Consider the following 11,053-nt stretch of genomic DNA (forward strand, 5'->3'; position numbering starts at 1 on the left):
GGTGCTCACGGAGCCGCCTCGGAGGCACCGGGATTTCCTCGGGGTCCCCCTAAAACTCGCTCGGGACCCTCCCGGTACCCCCGACCCGCTGCCGTAAAGTGTCCTGCTCGCCCCACTGTGTTGTCGCAATTTCGGCGGGCGGGAGGACCCGGGGCAGACGAGAGGTGCTGGACGGAGCGGCCAATCCTGGGGCGCTCTGGGACTACAATAACCATAAAGAAACACGTTTACCACGCCCCTTTTGCGTGCTCACCCAATCAGCGCGCGCTCCTGGAAGGCGGGAATTACAGACGAGCCAAACCCCACGCCCCATTTCCCAAAACCAACCAATCATTTCAGTGACCACGCCCCCTCCCACCGCCCCCCGCGTCTCCAGGACGACGCGCGCCGCCATTTGGGCGTGAGGCGGCGCCGCGGCAACTTCCGGTCCGGCCCATCCGCGCTCCCCCGGCCCAGCCCCGGCCCCGCGGAGCTCCTGAGGCGGAGGTGGAGCGGGACGCGCAGGTAGGGCCGCCCCGCTGCTCTTTTTTCCTCTTTTTTTCCCCATTTTCCCCCTCAGCTCACGCCGTTGTTCCCTCGGCAGGGTCCCCCCGCGGCGGCCGCGGCCGCCATGGCCGCCGTGTGGCAGCAGGTGCTCGCCGTGGATGCGCGGTGAGCTCGCGGGGATTTTTTGGGGAGGATTTTGGACACCTGGGTGGTTTTGTGAGGGGGGGGGATGCTCATACCTGGGTTCTTTTCGGTGGAATTCGGCACCTGCTGCTGTTAAAGGGGGGGATGCTCCTACCTGGATGCGGAAATTTGGAGATTTTGGGTACTCGGGACGTCTTTTTAGGGGATTGTGATACCTGGGCCAGTTTTGGGGTGGAATATTTCTGGTTTTGTGTAGAATTAACCCCATTTCTCACCTGTCTCTCACCTGTCCCACCTGTGTCTCACCTGTGCAGGTACGCGGGGTACCGCATGCCAGAGCTGCCGCAGTTCTGCACACCTGGGTCTATTTTTTGGGCAGAATTTTCTGGTTTTGTGTAGAATTAACCCCATTTCTCACTGGTATCTCCTCTGTCTCTCCTCTGTCTCACCTGTGTCTCATCTGTCTCTCACCTGTGTCTCACCTGTGCAGGTACTGCACACCGCAGCTGCCGCAGTCCCACACACCCGAATCTGGGTTTGGGTGAAATTTCTCTGGGTTTGGGTAGAATTTCTCTGGTTTTTGGTAGAATTAACCCCAAATTTCACCTGTCTCTCACCTGTCTCTTACCTGTGCAGGTACCACACACCGCAGCTGCCGCAGTTCCGCGTGCCTGGGTCTGGTTTTGGGTGGAATTTCTCTGGTTTTGGGTGGAATTCCTCTAGTTTTGGTTAGAATTAACCCCATTCCTCACCTGTCTCTCACCTGTGTCTCACCTGTGCAGGTACACGGGGTACCTCACCCCACATCTGCCGCAGTTCTGCACACCCGAGTCTGGGTTTGGGTGAAATTTCTCTGGTTTTTGGTAGAATTAACCCCATTTCTCACCTGTCTCTCACCTGTCTCTCACCTGTCTCTCACCTGTGTCTCACCTGTGCAGGTACTGCACGCCGCAGCTGCCGCAGTTCCGCACACCCGAATCTGGGTTTGGGTGAAATTTCTCTGGTTTTGGGTAGAATTTCTTTGGTTTTTGGTAGAATTAACCCCAAATCTCACCTGTCTCTCACCTGTCTCTCACCTGTCTCTCACCTGTGCAGGTACCGCACGCCGCAGCTGCCGCAGTTCCGCGTGCCTGGGTCTGGTTTTGGGTGGAATTTCTCTGGTTTTGGTTAGAGTTAACCCCATTTCTCACCTGTCTCTCACCTGTGTCTCACCTGTCCCTCACCTGTCTCTCACCTGTGCAGGTACGCGGCGTACCGCACGCCGCAGCTGCCGCAGTTCCGCACTCAGTACGTGCGGCGGCGCTCGCAGCTGCTGCGGGAGCGGGCGCAGGGCGGGCACCTGGCAGGTGAGGCCCGGCGCTGGTACCTGCGGCTGCGGGCGCGGCTCCTGGCCCAGCGCTACGGGGCCCTGTCCGAGGCGGGCAGCTGCCGCAGCGCCCTGAGAGCCAGCCGGACCACGCTGGACCGCATGGAGGTACCTGGGGGCACCTGGGGCACACCTGGGTACAGCTGGGGGCACCTAGAGGGGTTTGGGGCACACCTGGGCACACCTGAGATACACCTGGGCACACCTGGGGCAGCTGCCGCAGCGCCCTGAGAGCCAGCCGGACCACGCTGGACCGCATGGAGGTACCTGGGACACACCTGGGGGCACCTGGGTACAGCTGGGATACACCTGGGTACACCTAGAGGGGTTTGGGGCACACCTGGGTACACCTGGGGCAGGTACAGGGGATTAGGGCACACCTGGGGCAGCTGCCGCAGCGCCCTGAGAGCCAGCCGGACCACGCTGGACCGCATGGAGGTACCTGGGGACACACCTGGGGACACCTGGGGCACACCTGGGTACAGCTGGGGGCACCTAAAGGGGTTTGGGGCACACCTGGGGCAGCTGCCGCAGCGCCCTGAGAGCCAGCCGGACCACGCTGGACCGCATGGAGGTACCTGGGACACACCTGGGGGCACCTGGGCACAGCTGGGTACAGCTGGGATACACCTGGGTGCACTTAGAGGGGTTTGGGGCACACCTGGGGTACACCTAGAAGGGTTTGGGGTACACCTGAACACACCTGGAGGGGTTCAGGGTACACCCAGGTACACCTGGGATACACCTGGGGCAGCTGCCGCAGCGCCCTGAGAGCCAGCCAGAGCACGCTGGACCACATGGAGGTACCTGGGGCACAGCTGGGATACACCTGGGTACAGCTGGGATATACCTGGGATACACCTGGGATACACCTGAGCACACCTGGGCACATGTGGGATATACCTGGGTATACCTGGGGTACACCTGAAATACACTTGGACACTCCTGAACACCTGTGGGCACACCTGGGGTACACCTGGCCACACCTGGGGGGCTCTGGACCATCCCAAAACTCCTTTGAGGGGGGTCAGGGAGTCCCAGCACCAATTTTGGGGAGATTTTTGGGTTTCCGCACCCATTTTTGCATTTCCCACCCCCATTTTTGCATTTCCCACCCATTTTTGGGTCTCCCGCCCCCATTTTTGGGTTTCCCACCCCCATTTTTGCGTTTCCCACCCCCATTTTTTGATTTCCCACCCCCATTTTTGGGTTTCCCTCCCCATTTTTGGGGGTCCCAACCCTTTTCCCCCCCCAGGATTTCGAGGAGGACCCGCGGGGGTCCCGGGGCCACCGGCGCTCCCTGAGCCGCAGCTCCGGCCCGGGGGGGCTGCGGGGGGGCCCCGACGAGCGGTGAGAGCCCCGGGGGGGGGATTGGGGAGGGGTCCCGGGGGGATTTTGGGGAGATTTTGGGGGATTTTGGGTGGATTTTAGGTGGATTTTAGGGGTTTTTGGGGCATCTCAGGGTGCTGGGGGAGTCATTTTAGGGGCCGGTTTTGGGGGGGCTGGGGGAGGTCTCAGGCTCCTGGAGGGGTTGGGGAGGGGTCTCAGAGGGTGCTGGGGTCTTTTGGGGGGGGTCTCGATGTTTTGGGGGGGGTCTCGATGTTTGGGGGGGTCTCAAGGTGCTTCCCCCTCCCCTCATCCCTTTTGGGGGGGGGGGGGGCTGTGCAGCTGTGGGTGAAACCATTGTGGGGATGGGGGGGTTTGGAGGGTGCCAATCAATACCTGGGGGGGGTCAGGGGGGACCTGGGGGGGTCAGGGGGTACCTGGGGGGGTCAGGGGGTACCTGGGGGGGTCAGGGGGTATCTGGGGGGTCTCATGGTCCTGGGGGGGGTCAGGGGATACCTGGGGGGGGTCTCAGGGTGCTGGGGGGTGGGGAGGGGGTCTCACATTACCCCCCCCTCCCATGAGGGTCCCCATTCCCCTGGCCCGAACCATTGCAGGGAACCAGGCGGGGGTGCCAGGTTGTGCTCAAGGGGTCCCAGGGAGGTTCAGATCGATTTGGGGAGGGGGTCTCACGCTGCCCCCCCCCCCACTCTCGCAGCCCCCCCGGGGTTGTCCCCACCCCCCTGGCCGAGGCCAGCCGGGCCATGGCCGGGGACACCTCCCTGAGTGAGAACTACGCCTTCGCTGGGGTGTTCCACGTGTTCGACCAGCACCTGGACAGCGCAGGTAACCCGGGGGGGGCTCAGGTGTCACCTGGGAGGGGTCTGGGGGGTCTCAGGTGTCACCTGGGAGGGGTCTGAGGGGGCTCAGGTGTCATCTGAGGGGGTCTGCAGGGTCTCAGGTGTTGTTTGGGGGGTCTGAGGGGGCTCAGGTGTCATCTGAGGGGGGTCTGGGGGTTCTCAGGTGTCCTCTCAGGGGGTGGGAGTGGGGGGTTCCTATGGGAAAGGGGTGAGGAGGGGTCTGGGGGTCTCACCTGGAGGGGTGGGTGGGTTCCCCAAGGGGGTCTGGGGGATCCCCGGTGTCCCCAAGGAAGGTCCCAGGTGTCCCCCCCCAGGGCAGGAGCCTCAGTTCCCTGCAGGCTCTGGGGGCTCCCCCAGCTCTGGGGGTGATTCCTTTGTTTTGGGGGAGGGGTCTCCCCATGGTTCTGGGGGAGCTTCTGCCCCTATAGAATTTTGGGAATTTTGGGGAGGGGTCTCACCTGACCCCCCTGTCCTGTCCCAGTTTGCCCACGACAAGCGCCCCCTGCTGGATGGGTTGGGGGTCTCCCCATGGTTCTGGGGGAGCTCCTGCTCCTATGGAATTTTGGGGAGGGGTCTCCCCATGGCTCTGGGGGAGTTCCTGCCCCTATAGAATTTTGGGGAGGGGTCTCCCCATGGCTCTGGAGGAATTCCTGGCCCTATAGAATTTTGGGGATTTTGGGGAGGGGTCTCCCCATGGCTCTGGAGGAGCTCCTGCCCCTATAGAATTTTGGGAATTTTGGGGAGGGGTCTCCCCATGGCTCTGGGGAAGTTCCTGCCCCTATAGAATTTTGGGAATTTTGGGGAGGGGTCTCACCCACCCTCTCCCGTCCTCCCCAGTGCGGAAGGTGCAGTTTGCCCACGACGAGCGCCACCTGCTGGCGTGCTGCTCGCTGGACGGGACGCTCTCCGTTTGCCGCCTGGCCCCGGGGCCCCCGGCCGTGCTGCGGCGCCTCCGCGGCCACGGCGCCGGCGTCTCGGACTTCGCCTGGTCCCTGTCCAACGATGTCCTCGTGTCCACCTCGCTGGATGGGACCCTGCGCCTCTGGGACCCCGGGGACGGGCGCTGCATCCGCCGCGTGCCCGACCCCGACGGGGCCGCGCTGCTGTGCTGCGCGTTCCAGCCGCTGAATAACAACCTGACTGTGGTGAGAGGAACCCCGAAATGCCCTGAAACCACCCCAAAACTGCCCCAGAACTGACCTGAAATGCCAGAGAGCCCCTCAAACATCCCCCCAAACCCAACCCCAATGGTGCTGCACTGCTGTGCTGCGCGTTCCAGCCATTGAACAACAACCTGACTGTGGTGAGAGGAACCCTAAAACCGTCCTAAAATACCCCAAAATACCCCAGAACTACCCTGAAACCCCAGAGCCCTGAGAGCCCCTCCTGGGACCCGCAAACATCCCCCCAACCCCAGCCCTGTGCTGCTGTGCTGCGCGTTCCAGCCATTGAATAACAACCTGACTGTGGTGAGAGGAACCCCGAAATACCCCAAAACCATCCTAAAATACCCCTAAACTGCTCTGAAACCCCAGAGCCCTGAGAGCCCCTCCTGGGACCCCCAAACATCCCCCCAAACCCGACCCTTATGGGGCTGCGCGTTCCAGCCGCTGAACAACAACCTGACTGTGGTGAGAGGAACCCCGAAATGCCCTAAAACCACCCCAAAACTGCCCCAGAACTGACCTGAAATGCCAGAGCCATGAGAGCCCCTCAAACATTCCCCCAAACCCAACCCCAATGAGGCCACGCTGGTGTGTTGTGCGTTCCAGCCATTGAATAACAACCTGACTGTGGTGAGAGGAACCCTAAAACTGTCCTAAAATACCCCAAAACCACCCCAAAATACCCCAAAATATCACAGCCCTGAGAGACCCCCAAACATCTTCCCCAAACCCTGCCCTGCTGTGCTGTGCGTTCCAGCCCCTTACCAGCAACCTGACTGTGGTGAGAGAGCCAAAAACACCTCAAAACCATCCCAAAATATTCCAAAAAACTCAGAGTGCAGAGACCCCTGAGCATCCCCCCAAACCCAGCCCTGGTGCAGGTTGTGAGCGTCTCCACTGGGAAGAAGGCGGCTCAGGGGGGGAATTTTGGGGATCTTGGGGCAGATTTTGGGGAAGATTTTGGGGTCCCAGGGAGGGTTTTGGGGGTTCCAGGGTGCCCCCCAGCCCCTTTTTTGCCCCCCCAGGTGGGCAGTGCCCAGCACATGGTGCGGGTTGTGAGCATCTCCATGGGGAAGGCGGCACTGGGGTGGATTTTGGGGGGGAATCGGGGATTTTAGGGCAGGTTTTGGGGTCTCAGGATGGGTTTTGGGGTCTCAGGATGGGTTTTGGGGTCTCAGGGTGGGTTTGGGGGTCCCAGGGTGGGTTTTGGGGGTCCCAGGGTGCCCCCCCAGCCCATTTCTTGCCCCCCCAGGTGGGCAGTGCCCGGCACATGGTGCGGGTTGTGAACATCTCCACGGGGAAGGCGGCTTGGGGGGGATTTTGGGGATCTTGGGGCAGATTTTGGGGTCTCAGGATGAGTTTTGGGGTCTCAGGGAGGGTTTTGGGGGTCCCAGGGTGCCCCCCCAGCCCATTTCTTGCCCCCCCAGGTGGGCAGTGCCCGGCACATGGTCCGTGTTGTGAACATCTCCACAGGGAAGGCGGCTCGGGGCGGCACCGGGCGCCTCCCCGGGCGGGTCCTCGCCCTCTGCTTCGACGCCCCCGGGCGGGTCCTGTGGGCCGGGGACGATCGGGGCTCGGTGTCCTCGTTCCTGTGCGACCCCGGCACCGGTAACGGGACTGGGAGGGACTGGGAGGGGATGGGGAGGGACTGGGAGGGGATTGGGAGGGACTGGGAGGGGATTGTGGGTGGGTACAGAGGGACTGGGAGGGACTGGGACAGACTGGGAGGGGATTGGGGGGACTGGAGGTGGGTCCGGAGGGACTGGGGGGCACTGGGCAGTACTGGGTGGTACTGGGAAGCACTGGGAGGCACTGGGAGTGTTTTGGGGGGGGTCTCACACCCTGTACCCCCCAGGCCGGCTGACCAAGGCCTCGCGGGTGCTGGTCCAGGGGGCACTGGGGCTGTACTGGAGGGCACTGGGAAGCACTGGGAGGCACTGGGGCTGTACTGGGAAGCACTGGGGCTGTACTGGGAAGCACTGGGTGGTACTGGGCAGCACTGGGAGTGTTTTGGGGTGTCCCACATCCCTGTACCCCCCCAGGCCGGCTGACCAAGGCCTCGCAGGTGCTGGTTCAGAGGGCACTGGGCAGTACTGGGAGGCACTGGGGCAGTACTGGAGGGCACTGGGAGGCACTGGGAAGCACTGGGTGGTACTGGGAGGCACTGGGAGTGTTTTGGGGGGGTCTCACACCCTGCCCCCCCCCAGGCCGGCTGACCAAGGCCTCGCGGGTGCTGGTTCAGGGGGCACTGGGCAGTACTGGAGGGCACTGGGAGGCACTGGGTGGTACTGGGGCAGTACTGGGCAGCACTGGGGCTGTACTGGGCAGCACTGGGAGTGTTTTGGGGGTGTCTCACACCCTGCACCCCCCCAGGCCGGCTGACCAAGTGGTTCAGGGGGGCACTGGGAGGCACTGGGGCAGCACTGGGTGGTACTGGGGCAGTACTGGGCAGCACTGGGGCAGCACTGGGAGTGTTTTGGGGGTGTCTCACACCCTGCACCCCCCAGGCCGGCTGACCAAGGCCTCGCGGGTGCTGGTCCAGGCCGGTGGCTCCATCACGTCGCTCTCGGCCCGGGCCTGGGCCAGCCGGGAGGCACCGGACCCGTCCCTGCTGGTGAACGCCTGCCCCGACCGCCTGCTGCTCTTCAGGTACGGGACAGGGACACTGGGGACATTGGGGACATCGGGGGGGCTTTGGGGACATTGTGGGGGCATTGGGGATATCGGGGGGCTTTGGGGAATTGGGGGGATTTGGGGTGAACCAGACCCGTCCCTGCTGGTGAACGCCTGCCCCGACCGCCTGCTGCTCTTCAGGTACGGGACAGGGGCCTTGGGGACATTGGGGACATCGTGGGGACATCAGGGATCCTTTGGGGGGCTGGGGAATTGGGGGGAACTGGGGGGAATTGGGGTGAACCAGACCCGGCCTTGTTGGTCAATGCCTGCCCCAACCTTGTGCTGCTTTGCTGCTATGGGGGGACACTGGGGGTGTTTTTGGGGGGATTTTTGGGTATTTTTGACCCTTTTTTGGTCCCCCCAGGGTGGTGGAGGATGAGGGGGACTCATGAGGGTTTTTGGGGTGATTTTGGGGTGATTTTTGGGATGATTTTCAGGATGATTTTTGGGGTGATTTTTGGGGTGATTTTGGGATGATTTTTGGGGTGATTTTCGGGATGGTTTTTGGGGTGATTTTGGGATGATTTTTGGGGTGATTTTCGGGATGATTTTGGGGTGATTTTGGCTGTTTCTGACCCCGTTTTTGCTCCCCCAGGGTGGTGGAGGACGAGGGCGGCTCGGGGGCCCCGGGGCTGCGGCTCCGGCGCAGTTTCCCCACGCGGCACCGGGAGCAGCCCCTGAGGAGCTGCTTCTGCCCCCTGATGTCCTTCAGGCAGGGAGCCTGCGTGGGTGAGCACTGGGACGGACTGGGAGGGACTGGGATGGACTGGGAGGGACTGGGACGGACTGGGAATGGACTGGGAGGGACTGGGAAGGACTGGGAGGGACTGGGAATGGACAGGGAGGGACTGGGACAAACTGGGAATGGACTGGGACGAACTGGGAGGGACTGGGACAAACTGGGAATGGACTGGGACGAACTGGGAGGGACGGGGGTGGAGCAGGGACAGGCGCCACCCCCCAGGCGCGTCCCCAGGCAGTGACAGGTGGCACAGAGGGGGCCACTAAAATCACAGCCCTGAGCCTGTCCCCAGTGTCCCCAGTGTCCCCAACAATGATGCACAGTCAGGGGGTCAATGGGATCAGGTCCCTTATCCTTGTCCCAAGTGTCCCCAGTGTCCCCAGCAATGTCAGGCCAATGAGGGGGGCAATGGGATGGCACTGCCCAGCCCTGTCCCCAATACCCCTGATGTCCCTGATGTCCCCATATCCCTGATGTCCCCAATGTCCCCGATGTCCCCAATGTCCCCATATCCCTGATGTCCCCACAGTGACAGGCAGCGAGGGGGTCAGTGGGATCACAAACCTTACCCCTGTCCTCAATGCCCCTGATGTCCCCAATGTCCCAAATCACCCTGATGTCCCCAATGTCTCTGATGTCCCCAATGTCCCCAATGCCCCTGATGTCCCTGATGTCCCAAATCACCCCAATGCCCCCAATGTCCCCAGTGTCCCCAATGTCCCCATGTCCCCGCAGTGACGGGCAGCGAGGGGGTCAATGGGATCACATCCCTTACCCCAATGTCCCCAATACCCCTGATGTCCCCAATGCCCCCCATGTCCCCGATGCCCCCAATGGCTCAGATGTCCCCAATGCCCCCAATGTCCCCAATGCCCCCAATGTCCCCAATGCCCCCAATGTCCCCAACGTCCCCAATGTCCCCGCAGTGACGGGCAGCGAGGGGGTCAATGGGATCACATCCCTTACCCCAATGTCCCCAATGTCCCCAATACCCCTGATGTCCCCAATGTCCCCGATGTCCCCCAATGTCCCTGCAGTGACGGGCAGCGAGGGGGTCAATGGGATCACATCCCTTACCCCTGTCCCCAATGTCCCCAATACCCCTGATGTCCCCAATGCCCCCAATGTCCCCAATGCCCCCGATGTCCCAAATCACCCCCAATGCCCCCAATGTCCCCAGTGTCCCCGATGTCCCCGATGTCCCCATGTCCCCGCAGTGACGGGCAGCGAGGGGGTCAGTGGGATCACATCCCTTACCCCCTATCCCACATCACCCCAATGTCCCCGATGTCCCCAATGTCCCTGATGTCCCCCATGTCCCAAATCACCCCCATGTCCCCAATGCCCCCAATGCCCCCAATGTCCCAAATCACCCTGATGTCCCCAATGCCCCCCATGTCCCCGATGCCCCCAATGGCTCAGATGTCCCCAATGTCCCCAATGCCCCCAATGTCCCCAATGTCCCCGCAGTGACGGGCAGCGAGGGGGTCAATGGGATCACATCCCTTACCCCGATGTCCCCAATACCCCCAATACCCCTGATGTCCCCAATGTCCCCAGTGTCCCCAATGTCCCCATGTCCCCGCAGTGACGGGCAGCGAGGGGGTCAATGGGATCACATCCCTTACCCCTGTCCCCGATGTCCCCAATGTCCCCGATGTCCCCAATGTCCCCGCAGTGACGGGCAGCGAGGGGGTCAATGGGATCACATCCCTTACCCCAATGTCCCCAATACCCCTGATGTCCCCAATGTCCCCAACATCCCCAATGTCCCCGCAGTGACGGGCAGCGAGGACGCCTCCGTGCACTTTTTCGACGTGGGCCGCGCCGCGCGCGCCACGGTGAACACCCTGCAGGGCCACGGGGCGCCCGTGCTGGCCGTGGCCTTCAACTGCGACGAGTCCCTGCTGGCCTCGGGGGACGCCGCCGGCACCGTCATCGTCTGGCGCCGCCAGCACGCCTGAGCCGCCCCCAAAACCCCAGGGAAACGCCTGGAAATACCCCCGGAAACGCCCCCCCAAAAACCGCCCCGAAATGCAGCGGTGTGGTCTCGCAGCGCGGAGAGTTTTGAGAGTGGTGTGCGGCAACAAAACAGCCCCAGAATGCCCCAAAATGCTGCCCAAAACAGCTCAAGGTCCTGCCCAAAACCACCCCAAAACACCCCTAAAATCCTGCCCAAAACACCTCAAGGTCCTGCCCGAAACCACCCCAAAATCGAACCCAGACCACTTCTAAATCCTGCCCAAAACCACCCCTAAAATACTGCCAAAAACAGTCCAAAATCCTGCCC

General features: G+C 62.3%; 1 protein-coding gene across 2 annotated transcripts; it reads left to right on the plus strand.

Moving 5' to 3' along the window:
• The first annotated feature begins 309 nt into the window (after nucleotides 1-309).
• Nucleotides 310-10,818, plus strand: LOC129134216 (WD repeat-containing protein 13). Of its 2 annotated transcripts, XM_077172487.1 has the most exons (10): nucleotides 310-504; nucleotides 584-651; nucleotides 1,873-2,104; nucleotides 3,252-3,346; nucleotides 4,038-4,165; nucleotides 5,017-5,324; nucleotides 6,773-6,953; nucleotides 7,853-7,994; nucleotides 8,617-8,750; nucleotides 10,543-10,818. In XM_077172487.1, exons 2-10 carry the CDS (start codon nucleotides 611-613, stop codon nucleotides 10,725-10,727), a joined length of 1,446 nt encoding a protein of 481 aa, XP_077028602.1. In that variant the 5' UTR covers nucleotides 310-504; nucleotides 584-610; the 3' UTR covers nucleotides 10,728-10,818. The 2 variants fall into 2 exon arrangements, with proteins under 2 accessions (XP_077028602.1, XP_077028603.1); XM_077172488.1 differs by lacking the exons at nucleotides 310-504; nucleotides 584-651; nucleotides 1,873-2,104 and adding an exon at nucleotides 2,150-2,570.
• The last annotated feature ends 235 nt before the right edge of the window (nucleotides 10,819-11,053 follow it).

The sequence above is a fragment of the Agelaius phoeniceus genome, chromosome 38, assembly GCF_051311805.1.
Source record: "Agelaius phoeniceus isolate bAgePho1 chromosome 38, bAgePho1.hap1, whole genome shotgun sequence".
NCBI classification, from domain to species: domain Eukaryota; kingdom Metazoa; phylum Chordata; class Aves; order Passeriformes; family Icteridae; genus Agelaius; species Agelaius phoeniceus.